Source organism: Rhinoderma darwinii, chromosome 6 (assembly GCF_050947455.1).
Source record: "Rhinoderma darwinii isolate aRhiDar2 chromosome 6, aRhiDar2.hap1, whole genome shotgun sequence".
Classification (NCBI taxonomy): Eukaryota; Metazoa; Chordata; class Amphibia; order Anura; family Rhinodermatidae; genus Rhinoderma; species Rhinoderma darwinii.
Window position 1 is genome coordinate 135,804,925 of NC_134692.1, and position 24,042 is coordinate 135,828,966.

The following is a 24,042-nucleotide window of genomic DNA, read 5'->3' on the forward strand; positions in this document are numbered from 1 at the left end:
GGGTTTTCCAGTCCCTAAAATTTGATGGCGTAATATGTACTCGGTCAATATGTATCCCCCCTCCGGATCAGCTGTTTCGAAGGGCCTGCAACGCTCGTACGAGCTCTGTGGCCCTTTCAAAACAGCTAATCGGTGGGGTGCCAGGGGTCGCACCCCGACCGATCACACATTGATGGCCTATCCTGAGGATAGGCCATACATTTTTAGGGACTGGAAAACCCCTTTAAGTTTCAGAACCTCTAAGGTGGTAGCAATTCTATATTTAATACATCACTTTTTTCTTTTGCAATGGCTTCTCCGTCTTCTGTGCCACCAATGTTCTATGAAATTGAGGATTGTTGGCAGGTATATAGTTTTTGTTGCTGTTACAGATACAACAGAGCGGAGTTTGTAATTTGGTAATATGTGCAGTGATATCACCAGGTGTTGTCTGTGGATAAATCTATATTAATTGAATTATCATGGTACGCAAAAGTACCAGTTAAATGACCAATCCAGCTCTGCTACATCTGTATCTCCGTTTCATGCTGCAAGACTATACATCTTCACTAAAAGGGCGTTAAAAGATTTCCACCCTTGCAGCGTTGTGTGATCCTAGATAATATATATACTCCTATTTATGGTAAGTGAAGCCGAACTCAACCTAGAACCTGAAAATTTAGGTAGGACTCTAGATTGTTCGATTTTCTCATTTCTCCAGTCTCATACTCAGAAAGGTCGGACATCTGGAGTCGCCGCACTGTACAGCTGCTTTTGCTGCCCCTTTGCCTGTCTGTAACATGGAGGTAAAGCGGCACCCCCCCCCCCAACATTTTAAGCCCCGCCCCACCAGAAAATTCCCCTAAAGCTGCCCTTTTTTTGCAAATCGGCACAAGCAACAGCTTCTTCGAGATCCAGTTCATGGGACAGTCCTGCAGAATAAAAGGACTTTTGGCAAGTAAGAAACAGCAATTTTCTTCCTCTGATTGATAATATAGCGGCTCTGCCGAGTAATCGATTTGTGACCCTGCAGAGTCCCTATTTTGTTCATCAGTGATCACAATTTCATCTCTTTATCACAGGCAGCACAGGGACAACTAAAGCAGCTCTGCAGTGTGTGGACCTCCCCAAACAGCTCCATATATCTCAGCTTCCTGGACCCCTGTGAGTGTGGCATGAGGGGCTCAGGGATATTGAGGATAACTGCAGTCACACCTGAATTTTTAGGATTTGTATGGAATTAGCCTTTAAACCAGCAGTTTTCCTGTATTCTTCTGTTCCTTCAATTATCATTCCTGTTTCCAGATTGATCTCCCACGGTATGAATTAATCAGAATCATGGCGCTCGAGCATCTATGTTGCACTACACGCATAAAAGGGAATATTTTATGTAACATAATATTAATGATGTCGTATGAATGTGCAGATGCATAGACCAGAGGAAACCATCTCCCTTCTTTCCTTGCAGAGTTCAGATGAGGTAGCCGACCCTTTTTATGAAATCTGAAATCACCTCTTCTCTTTGTGATAACGCTGCTTGCAGAGTGTGCTATTAATACCAGTGTATTTATCTAGGTCTGTTATTAAAACGGGAAGATCTCGGCTTATACGAAATGGGCATATTCTGAAAAATTTATTAAATGGATGCATATAGCTAAACGGGTTAGATGTCATCCCAGGGCGGCAGGACGCGTCGCCGTGTTAAGTATACTTTTTTTATTTTTCAGGGCAGTTTTCCGCAGCGGACATTCTGGCCAAAAATCTTCACTACAACTTGGTGCGGTTTTTCGGACGGATTTCCCTGTGGCGCACAGGGCGGATACGCTGTGTGCTTTTACACAGCATATCCGACCTGTGTGAACATACCCTAAAAAATGAATTTCATAACCTGGTTAACCTAAAAATGAAATACTCTCATTAGCTTTGGAGCTTGTTTGACCAGCTGGTTGCTGCACAGTAGTCTGGTTATTTAGTCTGGACCGCCCCCTCACATACTAAAAGATAATCAAAGGGGCGGTCCAGACTACAACACAAGACTTCTGTGCAGCAACCAGCTGGTCAAACAAAACTCCAAATATAATGATAGTCCCTGTTTTGAGAGATCTTGCCACAGATTTTTTGTTACAGGTTGATGTCCGCCACTAATTTAGAACAGCCACAATCTGCACTGTTGTTGTTCCAGTCTCATTCCATTTATGTTCTTACTTTGTTGCCAGTCTGAGATGTTACTTCAGCACCAGTCTAACCCCTGTATCATGGATATATCTGGAAAAACCCCTCTGGACTTGGCTTGTGAGTTTGGAAGAGTGGGGGTAAGTGTTTTTACAAACCGTTTTATCCCTTTATGGTTGAATGTAGAAAGTATACACATAAAGGTTTCTTCACTTTGTCAACTAGGAGCATTTTTTGTTGATGAAATGAAATATTTCAGTCACTAGATGGCGATCCTACACGCATCTATTTTTTTTCCAGAAGATTGTAGGCTACTCTAGGGCTGGATAATTAGAATATTGGATTTACAATATTTTTGTATGGCTACCCTGCAACCACTAATTGGTAGATGAGGTGTCTGCTTTGGATATGAGGTGATTGATTCAGCATAAAAAAAAACACTAAATCCATAGTCTGGATTTTTTTTTTATCAGTAAACTTTGGCCATCAAAAAACTGACCGAATACTAAAATGATCATCACAATTCATTTGTAGGATTGAGCTGTAAATGAGCCAACTGCAGGGGATAAGATGGAGAAGGCGTTACGATATCTGACATTAGTGCCAAAGCACTTTGTCCTGCCATTGAATTATTCATTGTCTAACAGCAGGGATCCACCTCTATCATTTGCAGGTCGTTCAGTTGTTATTAAACAGTAACATGTGTGCCGCACTGTTAGAACCAAAACCTGGAGATAGTACTGACCCCAATGGGACCAGCCCCCTACACCTAGCAGCCAAGAACGGTCACATTGATATTATAAGGTAAGGATTGTGTGCAAGTATTTAATATTTCTTCTAGTACTGCATCACTGGGGTCATGGCTATGAATCTGACCATTGACATTGAACGTTTCAGAACAATGGTACTGACATTTTGGGGTTGTAGGATGATGACACACTCACAGTTGGCATTCTGGAACATTGGCACTTGGTGTTCTAGAACAATGACACTGACACTTGGAGTACAGAACAATGTCACATTGATGCTTGAGGTTCTAGAACAATGACATTGATACTGAAGGCTCTAGAAAAATGACACTTTATATGTCAGATAGATGTGGGTCCCACCTCTGGGACCCGCACCGATCTTTAGAACGGGGCCACCTAAACCCTGTTCTAGCTTTTTGTGCTCACGCCAACTCCCGGCCACTTATTGATTTACATGCTCGGGAGTTATGGAAACAGCGTAACTCGTTGAGCTATGTTGTTTCCGTAACTATTCAGTTCTTTGGGAGTCATGGAAACCACGTAGCTCAGCGAGTTACGCTGTTTCCGTAACTCCCGACCACGTACTCTTTAAGTGGCCGGGAGGCGGCTTGAGCACAAAAAGCTAGAACGGGTTTTAGGGGACCCTTTGTAGAGATGGGTGTGGGTTCCAGAGGTGCGACCCGCATCTATCTGACATTTTTGACATATCCTGTGGATATGTCATAAATGTCCCTCATGGGAAAACCCCTTTAATGGTTGGGGTTCTAGAGCAATGACAAACTTAAGGTCTAGAATAATTTACGTAGTGGAGTCTAGAAACATGACACACTGACACTTGGTGTTCTAGAATTCTGACACTTGAGGTCGAACAATTACACGTTGGGGGTTTAAGAATAATATCACGTAGACACTTGATGCTCTAAAACAATGACATGGGGCTCTAGAATGATGAAAATTTGACACTTGGCGTTTTAGAATAATTTCACACTGACACTTTTGAGGTCTAGAACAATGACCTGGGGCTCAAGAACAATGACACACTGACACTTGGGGTACAAAAAAATGTCATACTGGGGTCCAAAACTATGACAGACTGACCCTTCTATATCAAGCTTAGAACTAGTGCCCTCTGTTATCAGCTGAGTCCCAGTATTCTACATGGCAGAAGATTGAAGATGCGGTTAGACTGCCTCTCTTGCCTCGGTTATAGAAATATTCGGTAATCAAACCTAAGAACGTTTTTATTATTTCGGATATCTCAGCCGGCAGACTTGAGCGTCAGAAATAATGCTGCTTCTCATATAGCCGGTGTAATCCGCCAATAAACATGATATATTTAAGGCTGTTAGGCCCCATGCACACGACCGTAGATTTCATTATTCATTTCTATGGCCGACTAACCCCTTCCCGTATATTTATGGGAAGGTGTCCAGGCTGTAGAAATCATCTGTAAAAAATATGACCGGTCCTATTTTTTTAAAATTTTACGGACCGTGCTCCCATGCTTTATAATGGGAGCACGGCCCGCATTACGGGCACGGTCGTGTACATGGGGCCTTAGACTCCGCACTGCATGCTACTTACAACATATCTGAAGAAACCGCCACGTTCAGACGACGCGCAGGCCGTAAATGTACCGTAGCTGAGCTTTAGAGATCTGTGTATGTAGAATAGGAGGGAAGGATATAACTACTACACAGGTAAAATACATGGCAGCAATAAACTCACAGTACAGCGCCCCGGAAGTAAAGCAGCGAGTGCTTCAATGTGTCTTAAACCATGTTGTTCTAACCATTGGCTCTAAATCTGCGCCTTGGGGGGATTTTAGTGTAACGTGGATTATACTGAAGCACAGGCTCGCTTCGCACCCTACACTTTAGAATGTCTTGGAGAATTGCTTAAATAGCCATTCATTAAAGGGATTTTCCAAGAATCCTTATTTATCATCTACCCACAGGATCGGTGTTTAAATATCTGATCGGTAGTGGTCCAACCGCTGGGACCCCCCACCAATCACGAGAACGGGCTTACCTTCCCGTTCCTGGGAACCCCATAGCTTGACCACGGCTTCATTCATTTCTATGGGGCTGCCGCTCCACTATCTTTTACTGAATATTTACTGGGGTTTTAAAGGATATTTCCACTTGTTTCCATGTTGTCAATGTGATTTTATGTCATCTGAGTAGGATTTTTTTAAATTATTTTCCTCTTCCACTCGTTATTTACGTCAGTAAAGTATGACGACGTCTTGTAGGTGCGAGACTTCATATTTCTGCCATTGTGAGGAAGGTCAAGTGGACAATCTGTCACTGTAAGACATGGCATCGGGGAAGGGGAAGCGAACACCTTCCAGTTTTATTCTGCTTTACAGGCTGTCAACTTCTGTCACCTTGGATATAATGCTTGGCTATTGCAGTAAGCCGAGCGTGATTGCAAACTGCTCTGACAGCCTGTTTTTCTTCTCTCTGTTATCAGCCTCTAGATATATGATTTAGTCAGTCAATATGAAATCACCATATTATCCAGGGATGTATGCTTGACAATGCCTGCTGGGACTTGTAGTTACACCATGGATTTAAGAGTTTAAGCTTCTGCCCTACACTAGAGAGCCGTAGTCGGCCACTGCAGTCATTGTGGAAACTACAACTCAGGGCATGCTGGGAAGTGTAGTTTCACAATAGTTAGAAGGACCATAGGTTGCAGATCACTAGTGAAGAGTCTATGAACATCACTGTGATATGAATGCCTTGCTCCATATCTGGTGAACACTACGTTTCCACTTCTTGGTCCTGTCTTTCTCTCTTCAGGCTTCTCTTACAAGCTGGAATTGATATCAATCGGCAAACCAAATCTGGAACAGCTCTACATGAGGCGGCCCTGTGTGGGAAAACGGAGGTGGTGCGACTCCTTCTGGATGTAAGTATCATGATATAACACATGGCTGCATATTATTATGGAAAGTCACCATGGTCGTCATATTTTTAAAATATTTCAATAATCTGAAATCAGATGTCAGACAATTGGAATATTACTGGAATTTTATTGAGGACCTTTCATCTCTCCTGACAGATCTGTTTTAAGAAATAATTGTATTCCCCATAAAATAACAATTCTGGAGCATTTTTTCTTAGAACTCTGCATTGTGCCGTTCCTCTGTTATTCCTCCTAGATTTTTTTTAAATAAATTGTCTAATTGTCAAAGGGGCGTGTCCCTAGATGGTCTGATTGGCTGGTGTCAGTCTGTGTAGGGACACACCCCCACTTAACACCCAGTTGTCAATTTATTCATAACTTTATATGAGGAATAACAGAGGAATGGCACAACGCAGAGTTCTAAGAAAAGATGCTTCAGAATCGTTGTTCTATGGGGCAAACCATTATTTACTAAAACAGACCTGTCAGGAGAGGTGACGGGTCTTCTTTAAAAATGCAGTGTGACTTAGACCATAATGGGTCAATTGTGGTCTTGCCAATATAAAGCTTATTACTATTGTAGTCTTATGGACTTTATTTTAACATGGCAAAGACCAAATCTCCTTATCTGTAAATGCCCCAAAGGTTTATATCCTTGAGAGAGATGTTTAATGGTTTTGATCTGCCAGTCCCTACGGTCCAGGAGTCCTCAGGGGCCAGGCTGAATCTCATCACATCAAAGATAAATCTTGAGGGACCACATAAATCAGGCAGCTGTAGGGTACAGTGTCCCTGCAGTTTTCCCTCTATTCTTTTTAACCCTTACCTGTCCATTTCTTAGTTCTTCCACCATGCAGGCCGGCTTTGTTGTAATGACTCTCTTTCTTACGTTGATATTAATGCTGACTCTTAATTACTGAATAGTCTCTTTTGGTCTTCCATGTCTTAAAGTGGTTGAATTATATATTTATTTATTTTCCAAAAACATCACCATTCTTGTCCAGGCGCTGCGTCTGGTATTGCAACTCAGCCCCATTCAAGTGAATACTGCAAGACCATACACAGCCCATGGGCAACGGGGGCTCTTTTACAAGATTGGTCCAACGATTCATCTTAATATTAGCCACCAGGAGTTGTCCTCATTTTTGTGTCTTTGCTTTAGGTGGCATGGTTGCTTTCCTATTCTTTAGTGATTTGTGTTTTTTAATGAAAGATTAGCAACCAACAATTACTAATACTTACAGTAGGTCCCATAATGCCTATTTATTTTTCTTTGTATACTTGTCAGACTATAGCAGTTCCTTGTTTAGTGGTTAGAAGAGTATAATTGCACAGTGGTCTGGATATAGAACTGCCTTGTACATTGGCTTCATATCTTGTCTTCATGCTCAATAGACGGCATTGTAAACTGGTCACGCCATGGTCACCGTCGAGCACTGGTCACGCCATGGTCACCGTCGAGCACTGGTCACGCCATGGTCGCCGTCGAGCACTGGTCACGCCATGGTCGCCGTCGAGCACTGGTCACGCCATGGTCACCGCCGAGCACTGGTCGCACCATGGTCACCGCCGAGCACTGGTCGCACCATGGTCACCGCCGAGCACTGGTCGCACCATGGTCACCGCCGAGCACTGGTCGCACCATGGTCACCGTCGAGCACTGGTCACGCCATGGTCACCGCCGAGCACTGGTCGCGCCATGGTCACCTCCGAGCACTGTTCGCACCACGGTCACCGCCGAGCACTGGTGGCACCACTGTCACCGCCGAGCACTGGTCGCACCACAGTCACCGCCGAGCACTGGTCGCACCACAGTCACCGCCGAGCACTGGTCGCACCCACGGTCACCGCCGAGCACTTGTCGAAACCACGGTCACCGCCGAGCACTTGTCGAAACCACGGTCACCGCCGAGAACTGGTCGCACCACGGTCACCGCTGAGCACTGGTCGCACCATGGTCACCGCCGAGCACTGGTCGCACCATGGTCACCGCCGAGCACTGGTCAGATCACAGTCCTGTATTCCATTGTATTTTTGGATCAAAGCCATTGTATCCTGATCAAATCATGGACTTCACGATGGTGGCAATACAAGGTTGCAGTGTATGCTAGTGATATCATCGAGATTTTCAACATTAGACAGAGTATTGAGTTGCATTGTATACTGGTCAGATCGTCAAACTGCTCTGCATGCAGGGCTTTGCCTTATATTCAGTTGTCAGATCATTGGTATTTATTACTGACCAATCACGTAAATCGTACTGTATTATTCAGTAGCAGGATTACCGTACTGTATACTAGTCACCTCATTAGCTTGTATTATATGCTATAATAGGCCTCTAATTCCCATCTTTCCTCTTCCCCAACATACATATGAGAACAAGATCAACGTCCTGGATAATACATAAAGACCTCCATGTGCTTTGTATTGCGTGTCCTGTATTCTGCATGATCTATAGTTTGGTTTTATTTGCAGAGTGGGATCAATGCTCATGTGCGGAACACCTATAATCAGTCAGCCCTGGATATCGTCAACCAGTTTACAGGCACTCAGGCCAGCAAAGAGATTAAACAGATGTTACGAGGTAAGGAACTCGCAGCTTATGCCCTGGCTAAACTCGCAATAGCGCCCATTAAATGGCCCACCAAACGTTCGATCGGTGGGCCGTAAATTGGCATGCTCAATCTCATCCCTCCCGACTGATTGGTCAAGAGCGATCACTTGATCTATTCTATGGTATCCAGAGAGTCGGTATCCGGTCAGGTGATTCTTCTCGGCCAATCGGACAAGATGAACCATATGCTGTTTTAGGCACCTCCATATGCCTATTGGAGTGTTTAGGGGCCATTTATTGGGTGGTGCTGCACCCACAAACTTAGAGCTATTAGGGTATCTGACATCAGTGGCGTACACAGAAAAGCAAAGTTCACACCCCCTACCCCCATTATTTTGTATGACGTTTTTTTTCACCCATCTTGCATTGGTTCCTCACAATTAATTTGAAAAGGGTGGAACCGACCAAGACGAGACTCCTATATTAGTCCTCATTAACTGCCTCGTTGGACATATGTCCCAATTTTAAGAGTTCTCTCCATTACGACCCTGTATCCTAATCATTTATTGTAATACATGATTATACAGTAAATATTCATTTGCTGACAATTTTATTTCTCTCCTTCTTTCCCAGATGCCTCAGCAGCTCTGCAGGTCAGGGCACTAAAGGATTACTGCAATAATTACGATCTGACCAGCCTCAATATTAAAATGGGAGACGTGATCACGGTAAGACTTAAGGCTTCAGAAAGTGTTGATATTCGACTGAGTCCTTATACACGCAAGAAAATTACGTTTCCGTGTGGTCTGGATCTGTAATTTGGCAGCCATAAAATTTTATGGGCCCATATGGTCTTTATTATATCATTATAAGCCCCCCCCCCCTTCCAGGTCTCCTGAACTATAGCATTCGGTTCAGTAAAACCACAGAGGGTCCCGGTGTTGTGGCCGTAATACAGAGACTAAAACGTGTCCTTATTATAGCTGCGTGAAACGGGCCGAAGGCTATACCATCCATCTTCTTCATGTTCTGACTGTGGCTCTCTATCTCCCCTTATGGATAGGTTTTGGAGCAGCATCCTGATGGTCGGTGGAAAGGTTGCATCCATGACAACAGGACGGGCAATGATAGAGTGGGCTACTTCCCGGCTAATCTGGTCGAGGCCATCAGCAAACGAACAGGCAAAGCCTCTCTTTTCTTTATCCCTTCATGGAATATTATTATATCGGTATCTGCTTATATATGGCAATTTCTCGGTTAATTCTTAAAAAAAAAAAAAAAAGACTCCAAAACTTATTCATTGCTAATATACTGCAACGTTTATCAATATTTAAGAGCGTCCTTCATAAGTGGCATGAATATGATTTCATTAGCATCACTGGATTCTCTGTAAACATTAATTACATCAAGTCGCCTCTTTCAATTGAGATCCGCCGCCGCGTTATTTCGCAGCGTAATTGTTTTTATTTACAAATTCAAAGTTCACTTATATTAAACATTCGGCTGGATTGAATGTGACCAGATTACATTGGCGCCGCACACAATATCGCCATCCGGATGGGACCAAAATTTGTAACGATGACAACTTCTTTAATTACGTGGTGTAATTAATGTGCGGCTTTATGCAGACGAATGCAAAATGGAAACGGCTGAGCTACGTTGTTTTCTCCTTCATAGTCGTAAATCAGCCGGAACATAAAGAGGTAGAACGGGGTTTAGGGGGCGCGTTCTAGAGATGGGTGCAGGTCCCGGAGGTGGGACCCGCGTCTATCTGACATTTATGACATATCCTGTGTATATCCAAAGAAGTAGTAGGACAACAGCACACGTCTTCAAATCATCAAAGTGGTTTTATTGTCAAGACATCCACAATGGATGTCTTGACAATAAAACCACTTTGATGATTTGAAGACGTGTGCTGTTGTCCTACTACTTCTTTGGATATACATCGTGCTGGAGTTGGTTTGCCTGGCTTGACAGCGTGCACCGCACCATACTCGGGACTAGTGCTGCTTCAAAAATCTCCTTTTTTCTGATATCCTGTGTATATGTCATAAATGTCCCTCGTGGGAAAACCCTTTTAACCAAACCTCCACCTTCAGCAGCATTTGACATATTGAATCTACAGAAAATGTTGGGCAAATACTTTGCTTTGTGTTTTTTGTACTGATTTTGAGTTATTTACAGATCTTTTTTTCAATATAAGGCTACTTTTAGAACTCTGCTGGTTGCCCTTGGAAACAGACAGCAGTATAGCGTCCTGTATTTTCATCAGCTGCTTACTCTCCATATCATGTGATTCTTTTCCTCCTCAATGCTCCATCATCGATGCGTTGTATTTGTATCATGTGTTTTTTTTGTTTGTTTTGTTTTGTTTATGTTGCTGTTTTATATTTATTTGGATCCGTTTTTGTCATCGCCATATTTTTTTTTCCGTTGTTACCCTTTCACCTTTTTTAGGTTCTTGGGGCTCATGTCACATAGAGAACCCCAAGCCACAGCCCACCATCCGAAGGGCGCCAGTAATTAATGGTGACATGCACCAATCCTTCCATTGCCTGATGCCACCACCACATTGTCATCCAATTCTTTTCAGTACGTTTGGTTACCAAAGGTCCTGCAGTCCTGCTGGGGAACTGCATTATGGTCCAGGTAGTCCATGCCACCATCTTTATGCTTGCATTTATGCCTTGTGTTTATTGTTTATATTTTTTTTTTTATTTTTTTTTTTGTTTTTTTTACTATGATCAATTTTATTCTTCTGTTTTTGTCATTTTTTAACCATTTTATGATGTAAAAAAATAAATCTGATATAGTAGAGAAGATAAATGTTTTTGGTTCCAAGGGTGTGAAAAGGATTCTGGTCACATTGACAGAAGTTAAAAAATACCCATGTATATACCCTCTACTGTTGACTGTCATTACCAAGTAGTAAGTGGCCCACAGTGGATAGCAGCTAACAAACCACTAAAGAACATTGGGGTCATTGGACACATGAAAAACTGGCTCATTGGTGAAGACTCTCCTAGGAAGCCATAAGTGAGGTGGTCTATGACCAGCTCCTCACTGTTTGCAAGAATAAAGGGCCCACATACTGTATCCGCACAGTTGCCCCCTGTTCTTTTCTGACTATGTAACAGACTGCAGCTCTGTGAGCAGAACTGGGTAAGGACAAAAATGCTTTCTATACGGTCACTTGGACCACCGGTGGGACACTCGATTTGCGTAGGGGGAGCAATTTCTTGCCGTGTCCCAAAAGGAAGTTAAAGGGTTGGCAATAGTAAGAAGTACTTAAATAGGAACTACACTTTAATCAAACTTTTTATATGTCATAGAGACATACCAAATGTTTGGATCGTTGGGGTCTGGGTGCTGAAACTCCCACCATTGGTGAAACGAAGGTGCAGCACTTTGCTCCTTTTGCACCAATGGTGGGAGTCTCAGCACCTGGACCCCGACGATCCAAACGTTTGGTATGTCTCTATGACATATAAAAAGTTTGAAAGTGTAGTTACTCTTTAAATGTTTTAAAATGTGGTGTCACCTCCTAAAACCAATCAGATTCAGTCTACATTTAATTGCCCAATGCATCTTTTTTTCCTTCGTTTTTATAAAAATGTCCCTGTTGTGTCCAAACAGAGGGTAATCAAATCTGTGAGTGCAGCTTATCAGAAAGATTTTAGAGAAGGAGCAGATCAATGATGTGGTCTAGGACATTGCAGTCACAGTTGCTTTTAGGATGTAAAGAGATTTTAGATAATGGGATATGTGGGATGTAATGATGAGGAGGCCCGTGCTAGACCCACGAAGCTGCTAGGTTTCACCATTGGGTCACTGAATTCTTTAGCGTAGACAGACTGACCGACCTTCGGTCCACACCGCAGACCCTGTAGGATTTGGGTGGTCTGAGTGGGGGTCACGTGAACTAACAGATTTTATTTGTGGAGAGCTGCTTTAAATAAGAAGTCCACCTCTTAAAACACCATATCGCTTTTAGGTCCAAAATTTGGTGCTGAAACAGCTCCAAGTCCTCTGCATGGCCAAAGAGTTAAATAATAAAATTCTGACTGCCTGCAGCCACCACTAGAGGGAGCTTATGTGCTTACATAACCGCATTCAGTGTGGTGGTAGCAGGTAGATATTCGGAGCTCTGTGAGGGAAAAAGTCGAAGGCGTCTTGCAAAGATGACAACAATGATGTCTTACCTGTTTATCCAAGCACTGACCAGGCTTCAGTAGGATTCTAGTAACCTGTGCCCACACACCAATTTTATATTTACACCCTTTTGTCCTGCTTTTATAAAGGTTCTCGGGGATCAGAATCCAGCCCGTCTCATTTGTCTCCTGGCCACACCTCTGTGGCCCCTACAGAGGAAATTTGGGTTTTGAGAAAACCATTTGCAGGTACCTTTTAGAAACACTTTCTGAAAATGCGGTTTTACAGTGTTTAGTACTGATATTACTTAATCATTATTGACTAATCCTGTGAATTTATGTTTTTAAGTTGGTATCCGGGGGTTAACACATTTGATGCTGCATAGAGGAATCCACCAAATGAATACGATTCAAGCACCTATATCTGTACAGACTGGTCATTTATCATACACATGCAAATCAATTTAAAAAAAAACACAAATCTTAGGCCATGTTCAGATGTTGCGGATTTACTATAATACTGCACCATGTATAAGAATATAACGTCTAAAATACTACCCCTTTGTACAAGAATATAACTACTATAATACTGCTCCCTATATGGAATAATATAACTACTATAATACTGCCCCTATATACAAGAATATAACTACTATAATACTGCCCCCTATATACAAGAATATAACTACTATAATACTGCTCCTATATACAAGAATATAACTACTATAATACTGCCTCCTATATACAAGTATATAACTACTATAATACTGCCCCCTATATACAAGAATATAACTACTATAATACTGCCCCCTATATACAAGAATATAACTACTATAATACTGCCTCCTATATACAAGAATATAACTACTATAATACTGCCTCCTATATACAAGAATATAACTACTATAATACTGCTCCCTATATGGAATAATATAACAACTATAATACTGCCCCTATATACAAGAATATAACTACTATAATACTGCCCCCTATATACAGGGCCGCCATCAGGGGGATATTAGGGGTAGTGGTGTGAGGGGCCCGGCCAAACCTAATTGAAAGGGGGGCCCGGCAACTGCCTCGACATTCTTTTGGTAGGAAAAAACGGGCCCCTGCAATGGGGCCCGTTTTTTTCACCAAAAGAATGTCGTGAGCTGCTGCTGCTGCTGCTGCGGGCCCCCTCCCCTCGTCATGGGGGGCCGTCAAACCGTCCGCCCGCGCGCGCGCGCACCCGATCGCGCGCACAAAGAAACTCCCGCGCGTGCGCACTCGCGAGCGCTTATCCACGAACGCCCGCACTGGAGACCGCCCGCGCGCGCACCCGCGAACGAAGCGCGCGCACCCGCGATCGGCCGCGCGCGCACCCGCGAACGAAGCGCGCGCAGCCGCGGACACACATGGACAAAACTTACCTGGAGCCTGGCTGGAGGTGAAGGACTGGACGTCTGGACCGAAGACCTCCCCTGGAAGACATCGCCTGAAGATGACTGGAGTGGGAGCATCTCTTCTGACACAGTGAGTAAATTATCTCAAAGTGTTGTTTATGTATGGCCCTGTTCACACAGTATTTTGCAGGCAAAAAAAAATCTGCCTCAAAATTCCTTAAAGAATTTTGAGGCAGATTTTGACCTGCCCACACTATCTTGCCGCGTTTTTTTGCTGCGTTTTTTGCTCGCGGCGATTGAGGACAGCAGACAAAAAACGCAGCGAAAAATGCATTTTCTGCCTCCCATTGATTTCGATGGGAGGTCAGAGGCGGAACCGCGGCAAGAAAGGACGTGCTGCTTTTTCTTTTTTCCGCGACTGGCTCCCATTGATGTCAGATTAAATCAATGGGAGGCGGTTTTGGAAGTTGTTTGGTGCTGATTCTGACGCAGTGTCCGAGTCAATATCAAGGCCCAAAAACTCTGTGAACTGGGCCTTATTGTTAGGGCTTATTCAGATGAACGTGTAATACGTCCGTGCAACGTGCGTGATTTTCACGCGCCTCGCACGGACCTGTGTTAGTCTACGGGGCCGTGCAGACTGTCAGTGATTTTCACGCAGCGTGTGTCCGCTGCGTAAAACTCACGACATGTCCGATATTTGTGCATTGTTCGCGCATCACGCACCCATTGAAGTCAATGGGTGCGTGAAAATCACGCCCAGCACTTCCGCAGCCGTATAAACTATGAATGAAAACAGAAAAGCACCACGTGCTACAAACATACAAACAGAGTGTCATAATGATGGCGGCAGCGCGAAAATCACGCAACCGCGCATCATACGCTGCTGACACACGGAGCTGTTATGGACCTTTTGCATGCGCAAAACGCCACGTTTTTTGCGCGTGCAAAAAGCACACGCTCGTGTAAATCCGGCCTTAGGGTAGGAACACACTAGGCATGAACACTGCGGATTTTATGCAACACATTTTATTGTGGAAAATCCGCAGCGTATTACAGTCGCAGCAGAGTGGATGAGATTTTAACAAATCTCATCCACACGCTGCAAAAATAATGGACCTGCCGTGTGGCTTTTTAAGCCGCAGCGTGTCAATGTATTCTGTGGGATCGATGCTCCTCTGTTGCGGAAATGCTGCGGTTCTGCCGCAAAAATCACACAAGAGAAGAAAAAAAAGGTACTTTTTTAAATTGATAAAGTTTAGACTTGCCCCGGCCGTAGTCCTGGTGACGCGATCCTCTATTCTTAGCGCAGCCCCGCCTCCTGTCATGACGTTTCATCCCATGTGACTGCTGCAGCGGTCACATGGTCTACAGCGTCATCCCAGGAGGCGGGGCTACGTTCAGAAGAGAGAGACGCGTCACCAGGACTACGGCCGGGGCAAGTCTAAACTTTTTTTTCCCTGCAGGATTCCCGCAGCGGACACGCCTCACCAAACCTGCGCCACTATTTGGTGCGGTTTTGCTGGCAGAATTCCCTGCGGCTACCGGGGCGGATAAGCTGTGTAGTTTTACTCAGCATATCCGCCTAGTGTGTCCCTTATGATGTCGCTCCTGGAGCTGCTGCCGGTCTCTAAATAGGCAGTTGGTTCAGTAGAATTTGGAATTATTTTTTTGTGTGAACCAGCTTAAAAAAATACAAAACTTTTGTGTTAGGGCCTGTTCACATCACCGTTCGCTTCCGCTCCGGGGTTCCGTCTAAGGTTTCTGTCGGGTGAACCCCGCAACGGAAAGTGAAAGTGACAGCACAGCTTCCGTGATCTCAATGGTGACGGAAACATCGCTAATGGTTTCCGTTCGTCACCATTCCGGCTACACAGCTTATCCGCCCCGGTAGCCGCAGGGAATTCCGCCAGCAAAACCGCACCAAATAGTGGCGCAGGTTTCGTGAGGCATGTCCGCTGCGGGAATCCTGCAGGGAAAAAAAAGTTTAGACTTACCCCGGCCGTAGTTTAAGTGACGCATCTCTCTCTTCTGAACGTAGCCCCGCCTCCTGGGATGACGCTGTAGACCATGTGACCACTGCAGCAGTCACATGGGATGAAACGTCATGACAGGAGGCCGGGCTGCGCTAAGAATAGAGGATTGCGTCACCAGGACTACGGCCGGGGCAAGTCTAAACTTTTTTATAAATTTAAAAAAGTGCCTTTTTTTTTTTTTTCTCATTTGTGATTTTTGCGGCAGAACCGCAGCATTTCCGCAACAGAGGAGCGGCGATTCCACAGAATATACATTGACATGCGACTTAAAAAGCCACACTGCAGGTCCATTATTTTTGCAGCGTGTGAATGAGATTTGTTTAAATCTCACCCCCTCTGCTGCGACTGTAATACGCTGCGGATTTTCCACAATAAAATGTGTTGCATAAAATCCGCAGTGTTCATGCCTAGTGTGTTCCTACCCTAAGGCCGGATTTACACAAGCGTGTGCTTTTTGCGCGCGCAAAAACGTGGCGTTTTGCGCTTGCAAAAGGTCCATAACAGCTCCGTGTGTCAGCAGCGTATGATGCGCGGTTGCGTGATTTTCCCGCAACCGCCATCATTATGACACTCTGTTTGGATGTTTGTAGCACGTGGTGCTTTTCTGTTTTCATTCATAGTTTATACGGCTGCGGAAGTGCTGGGCGTGATTTTCACGCACCCATTGACTTCAATGGGTGCGTGATGCGCGAACAGTGCACAAATATCGGACATGTCGTGAGTTTTACGCAGCGGACTCGCGCTGCGTGAAAATCACTGACAGTCTGCACGGCCCCATAGAGTAACATAGGTCCGTGCGAGGCGCGTGAAAATCACGCACGTTGCACGGATGTATTACACGTTCGTCTGAATAAGCCCTAACAATAAGGCCCAGTTCACAGAGTTTTTGGGCCTTGATATTGACTCGGACACTGCGTCAGAATCAGCACAAAAAAACTTCCAAAACCGCCTCCCATTGATTTAATCTGAAATCAATGGGAGCCAGTCGCGGAAAAAAGAAAAAGCAGCACGTCCTTTCTTGCCGCGGTTCTGCCTCTGACCTCCCATCGAAATCAATGGAAGGCAGAAAATGCATTTTTCGCTGCGTTTTCTGTCTGCTGTCCTCAATCGCCGCGGGCAAAAAACGCGGCAAGATAGTGTGGGCAGGTCAAAATCTGCCTCAAAATTCGGTGCGCGGTTCCAGGCGGTCGCCGGTGCGCATGCGCGGGAGTTTGCGGGTGCGCGTGATCGGTCGCACGGGCGGCGGTGTTTGACGGCCCCCATGCTACCCAGGGCCGCCATCAGGGGGGGGTATTATGGGTACTGATGTGAGAGGCCCGGCCAAACCTAATTGAAAGGGGGGCCCGCAGCTCATGACATTCTTTTGGTGAAAAAAACGGGCCCCATTGCAGGGGCCTGTTTTTTTTCTACCAAAGGCAAGTCGCGGCAGTTTGCCGGGCCCCCCTTTCAATTAGGTTTGGCCGGGCCTCCCTTTCAATTAGGTTTGGCCGGGCCTCTCACATCAGTACCCCTAATACCCCCCTGATGGCGGCCCTGGGTACCATGATATAGTACTGGACGGAGCACCGTTAACAGGCGGTGCCACGGTAGGGGGGCCCAGAAAATGTAGCTGTAGGGGGCCCTGAAATTCCTGATGGCGGCCCTGCCTATATACAAGAATATAACTACTATAATACTGCTCCTATATACAAGAATATAACTACTATAATACTGCCTCCTATATACAAGAATATAACTACTATAATACTGCCCCCTATATACAAGAATATAACTACTATAATACTGCCCCCTATATACAAGAATATAACTACTATAATACTGCCTCCTATATACAAGAATATAACTACTATAATACTGCCTCCTATATACAAGAATATAACTACTATAATACTGCTCCTATGTACAAGAATATAACTACTATAATACTGCTCCCTATATACAAGAATATAACTACTATAATACTGCCCCCTATATACAAAAATATAACTACTATAATACTGCCCCTATATACAAGAATATAACTACTATAAAACTGCCCCCTATATACAAGAATATAACTACTATAATACTGCCCCCATATACAAGAATATAATTACTATAATACTGCTCCGATATACAAGAATATAACTACTATAATACTGCCCCCTATATACAAGAATATAACTACTATAATACTGCCCCTATATACAAAAATATAACTACTATAATACTTCTCCCTATATAGAATAATAGAACTACTATATTACTGCCCCCTATATACAAGAATATAACTACTATAATACTGCTCCTATATACAAGAATATAACTACTATAATACTGCCCCTATATACAAGAATATAACTACTATATTACTGCCCCCTATATACAAGAATATAACTACTATAATACTGCTCCCTATATACAAGAATATAACTACTATAATACTGCCCCCTATATACAAGAATATAACTACTATAATACTGCCCCTATATACAAGAATATAACGACTATAATACTGTTCCTATATACAAGAATATAACTACTATAATACTGCTCCCATATACAAGAATATAACTACTATAATACTGCCTCCTATATACAAGAATATAACTACTATAATACTGCCCCCTATATACAAGAATATAACTACTATAATACTGCCCCCTATATACAAGAATATAACTACTATAATACTGCTCCTATATACAAGAATATAACTACTATAATACTGCCGCCTATATACAAGAATATAACTACTATAATACTGCCCCTATATACAAGAATTTAACTACTATAATACTGCCCCCTATATACAAGAATATAACTACTATAATACTGCCCCTATATACAAGAATATAACTACTATAATACTGCCCCTATATACAAGAATTTAACTACTATAATACTGCCCCCTATATACAAGAATATAACTACTATAATACTACTGCTATATACAAGAATATAACTACTATAATACTGCCCCCTGTATACAAGAATATAACTACTATAATACTGCCCCCTATATATATTCACCGCCTGATAGAACGATTAAAAATTGATTTTATTGTTAAATTGATAAAAGATATGGCTCAACCAGCCATTATTTCCAGAAACAGGCAAAAGCAAGTGATTGGCGACAGTAGAGGTGTATCAGAGTGAACGAAGTTTCTCAAACACTCCAGGACCACCCTCCCTGCTTATTGTATAATATTTCGCTACACCCTTGCCAATAGATAACAATCTATCCAGATCCAACGCGTTTCAGCAACACATCAAGAGTGATGCCTCATCAGGGATTACTAGATAGCAATTTCAGTTAGAATTGTTAGGTTACAAAAGCTGGATAGCACTGTATATGTGCAGATTTTAGCCTCCAGACGCGTGAACGGCTCTGATACAATGACCGCACACGCGCCCGGGAAGCTGCAGGCTTATACGATTGAGAGCCCGCCCTCATTCCAATCGTCACCGGAGCAGCCGCCAATCCGCATACAACACGCACATTGTGACGTGCCGGAGGCGGCGCCTCACGACACAGACGACCAATGAGGGTACCTGGACGACAAGCGTCCATAGTTACTAGAGGACGCTAGACGCGGCTCCTAAACTGCTGTCAAAATCAAACAGCAAGGAATGGATAAAGAACGAATGTCCCTCCTATCACACATAACACCGTCCCCAAACAAGCGGGGCAGTGTGAGGTGGAGGAGATAAGTATCACGGGAGTCGTCAAGAGGAGACTGACCCCCAGTGATTCCATAGTTGCCTAGCAACTTATCGTTACCCTACTAGCCAGGGATCAGACTCAGATAGAGGATGGATATAACCCAATATCCCACAAGGACTATGCATAGAAGTCCTATACGAGCATCCTCCCAAACAGAAACGGAGAGTGCCCGGCGGAGGAAAAACCCCCATCCATAGTCGCTCCCTAAATCTCAAGATGCGATAGGTAGACATAAAAAGTAAATAGAAAGGAAAAAAGTCAGCAAGTGGAGAACAATACAGCCACAAATCGCAATAGAAAACGCATAGTGTGAACAGGGACTGAAATACCATTTATCAGTCAAAATATTGATATGTTCACAAGGACATCCCCAATTCTCAGAGATGCCATTGTCAGTCAAAATACTATATATTGGTATATTCTCAGAGATAGCTGGGAGTAACCAAAATCACAACTAATCGCAGTAGACACAAACAACTCGACAAAGAAGAATGAGAAATAAGAGGCGCAATGTAACTAGAGAAAACAAGAATAGGAGATTTGTTCATTCAATCCATGAGGATTTATGGTCTGCATCCTAAAAATCCATTCAGCCTCCTTTTGTAAAATTTTCTTGTCCAGATCCCCCCCTCTCGCGAGCGGTCTGACATATTCAATTCCCTGAAAGCCAAGAGCAGTAACATCCCCATCGTGACAGGACCATGCGTGTCTTGATACCGGGGTGTCCACCTTCCTTCTGACATCCCCAATGTGGTCACGGATCCTTCTCCTAAACTCCCTTTTTGTTTTACCCACGTACTGTAGACCACATCTACAGGTAATCATGTATACAATGCCTTTCGTTTTACAGTTGATGTATGATCTGTTGTCAAATGTTTTACCAGTTTTCGTGCTACTGAAATTCCTGCTACATATAATGGACACACATGCTTTACATGTTCCACATCTATAAGTACCTTTTAGACTGTTCTCCAACCAAGTACTGCACTGTGCCTGTGGTAGTAGATGACTATGAACCAATCGGTCCCTAAGGTTCCGCCCCCTCCTGTATGTAATAAGCGGGGAGTCTCCTACCAGGTCCCCCACATCGGGGTCTGCCTTAAGGATGCCCCAGAAACGTTTAAGAACTTCCCTCACCTCTCTACTGGCAGAGTCAAAAGTACCGATCACTCTGATCGACTCTTCCTCCACTCTCTTCGGTTTAGGGTTCAGGAGATCGTTCCTGTTACAACCCAAGGCATTTTGATATGCCCCTCTCAGTACATCCCTGGGGTACCCCCTATGTCTGAATCTATTCTCCAGGTCACGTGCCGATACCCTAAAGTCCGAAATGGTGGAACAATTTCTACGTGCCCTGAGATACTGGCCCTTCGGTATTCCTCTCTTCAGACTAATTGGGTGCCAGCTTTCCCAGCGCAGTAAACTATTGGTCGCAGTCTCTTTGCGGTACATGTTCGTCTGTAGCATCCCTGTGTCAGTTTTGGAAATCAGAATATCCAAAAATGTAATTTTGGTGTCTTGGATTTCAGATGTAAAAAATAGTCCCAAGAATATAACTACTATAATACTGCCCCCTATATACAAGAATATAACTACTATAATACTGCCCCTATATACAAGAATATAACTACTATAATACTGCCTCCAATATACAAGAATATAACTACTATAAGGGTATGTTCACACGACCTATTTTCAGACGTAAACGAGGCGTATTATGCCTCGTTTTACGTCTGAAAATAGGGCTACAATACGTCGGCAAACATCTGCCCATTCATTTGAATGGGTTTGCCGACGTACTGTGCAGACGACCTGTTATTTACGCGTCGTCGTTTGACAGCTGTCAAACGACGACGCGTAAAAATACAGCCTCGTCAAAAGAAGTGCAGGACACTTCTTTGGACGTTTTTGGAGCTGTTTTCTCATAGACTCCAATGAAAACAGCTCCAAAAACGGACGTAAAAAACGCCGCGAAAACGCCGCGAAAAATGCGAGTTGGTAAAAAAATGTCTGAAAAGCAGGGTCTGTTTTCCCTTGAAAACAGCTCTGGATTTTCAGACGTTTTTGTTGACTACGTGTGAACATACCCTAAGGGTATGTGCACACACACTAATTACGTCCGTAAGTGACGGACGTATTTCGGCCGCAAGTCCCGGACCGAACACAGTGCAGGGAGCCGGGCTCCTAGCATCATACTTATGTACGATGCTAGAAGTCCCTGCCTCACTGCAGGACAACTGTCCCATACTGAAAACATTATTACAGTACGGGACAGTTGTCCTGCAGCGAGGCAGGGACTCCTAGCGTCGTACATAAGTATGATGCTAGGAGCCCGGCTCCCTGCACTGTGTTCGGTCCGGGACTTGCGGCCGAAATACGTCCGTCAATTACGGACGTAATTAGTGTGTGTGCACATACCCTAATACTGCTCCTATATACAAGAATATAACTACCATAATACTGCCGCCTATATACAAGAATATAACTACTATAATACTGCCTCCTATATACAAGAATATAACTACTATAATACTGCTCCTACATACAAGACTATAACTACTATAATACTGCCTCCTATATACAAGAATATAACTACTATAATACTGCTCCTATATACAAGAATATAACTACTATAATACTGCCCGCTATATACAAGAATATAACTACTATAAGGGCATGACCACACATGGCGGAATTCCTCCGCAACTGTCCGCATCAATGCCGCACAGAATCTGCGTTGCAGATTCTGCAGCGGATCTGCACAAAATGTGCAGAAAATTGATGCGGACTGGCCGCTGCGGACTGCAGGAAAAGTGCTTCTCTTCTCCCTATTCAGTGCAGGATAGAGAGAAGGGACAGCACTTTCCCTAGTGAAAGTCAAAGAAATTCATACTTACCGCCCGTTGTCTTGGTGACGCGTCCCTCTTTCGGCATCCAGCCCGACCTCCCTGGATGACGCGCCAGTCCATGTGACCGCTGCAGCCTGTGCTTGGCCTGTGATTGGCTGCAGCCGTCACTTACACTGAAACGTCATCCTGGGAGGCCGGACTGGAGACAGACGCAGGGAGTTCTCGGTAAGTATGAACTTATATTTTTTTTTACAGATACATGTATATTGAGATCGGTAGTCACTGTCCCGGGTGCAGAAACAGTTACTACCGATCGCGTAACTCTTTCAGCACCCTGGACAGTGACTATTTACAGACGTCTCCTAGCAACGCTCCCGTCATTACGGGAGCCCCATTGACTTCCTCAGTCTGGCTGTAGACCTAGAAATACATAGGTCCAGCCAGAATGAAGAAATGTCATGGTAGTAAAAACAATACGCTCCGCAGCACACATAAGATCTGCGGACTTCAATGGAGAGTCAAAATTCCGCAATGAAGTCAATGGAGAAATTCCGCCATGAGTCCGCAACCAGTCCGCCACTGCTCCGCAACAGACAGAGCATGCTGCGGACACCAAATTCCGCTCCGCAGCCTATGCTCCGCAGCGGAATTGTACGCATCGTGTAAACGAACACTGCTAAATTAAAGTGAAAGTCAATGGAGAAACGGCTCCGCTGCGGATTAACGCTGCGGAGTGTCCGCAGCGGAATTTAAGTGAAATTCCGCCATGTGTGAACCCGCCCTAATACTGCTCCTACATACAAGAATATAACTACTATAATACTGCCTCCTATATACAAGAATATAACTACTATAATACTGCCCCTATATACAAGAATATAACTACTATAATACTGCTCCCTATATACAAGAATATAACTACTATAATACTGCTCCTATATACAAGAATATAACTACTATATTACTGCCCCCTATATACAAGAATATAACTACTATAATACTGCCCCTATATACAAGAATATAACTACTATAATACTGCCTCCTATATACAAGAATATAACTACTATAATACTGCCCCTATATACAAGAATATAACTACTATAATACTGCCTCCTATATACAAGAATATAACTACTATAATACTGCTCCTATATACAAGAATATAACTACCATAATACTGCCGCCTATATACAAGAATATAACTACTATAATACTGCCTCCTATATACAAGAATATAACTACTATAATACTGCCCCCCTATGTACAAGAATATAACTACTATAATACTGCCCTTATATACAAGAATATAACTACTATAATACTGCCCCTATGTACAAGAATATAACTACTATAATACTGCCCCTATATACAAGAATATAACTACTATAATACTGCCCCCTATATACAAGAATATAACTACTATAATACTGCCCCCTATATACAAGAATATAACTACTATAATACTGCCCCTATATACAAGAATATAACTACTATAATACTGCCCCTATATACAAGAATATAACTACTATAATACTGCCCCCTATA

General features: G+C 43.5%; 1 protein-coding gene across 2 annotated transcripts in view; it reads left to right on the forward strand.

The window, feature by feature from the left end:
• The window catches only part of CASKIN1 (CASK interacting protein 1), a 133,830-nt gene that overhangs the window by 90,591 nt on the left and 19,197 nt on the right, over positions 1-24,042 (forward strand). Inside the window, exons 5-12 of one of the 2 annotated variants that reach the window (XM_075830539.1) lie at positions 2,196-2,291; positions 2,825-2,955; positions 5,708-5,816; positions 8,289-8,397; positions 9,001-9,095; positions 9,431-9,548; positions 10,828-11,019; positions 12,672-12,770. In XM_075830539.1, coding sequence (XP_075686654.1) covers positions 2,196-2,291; positions 2,825-2,955; positions 5,708-5,816; positions 8,289-8,397; positions 9,001-9,095; positions 9,431-9,548; positions 10,828-11,019; positions 12,672-12,770 — 949 coding nt within the window. The remainder of the gene's footprint in view (positions 1-2,195; positions 2,292-2,824; positions 2,956-5,707; positions 5,817-8,288; positions 8,398-9,000; positions 9,096-9,430; positions 9,549-10,827; positions 11,020-12,671; positions 12,771-24,042) is intronic. The other variant, XM_075830540.1, reaches the window with a different exon arrangement.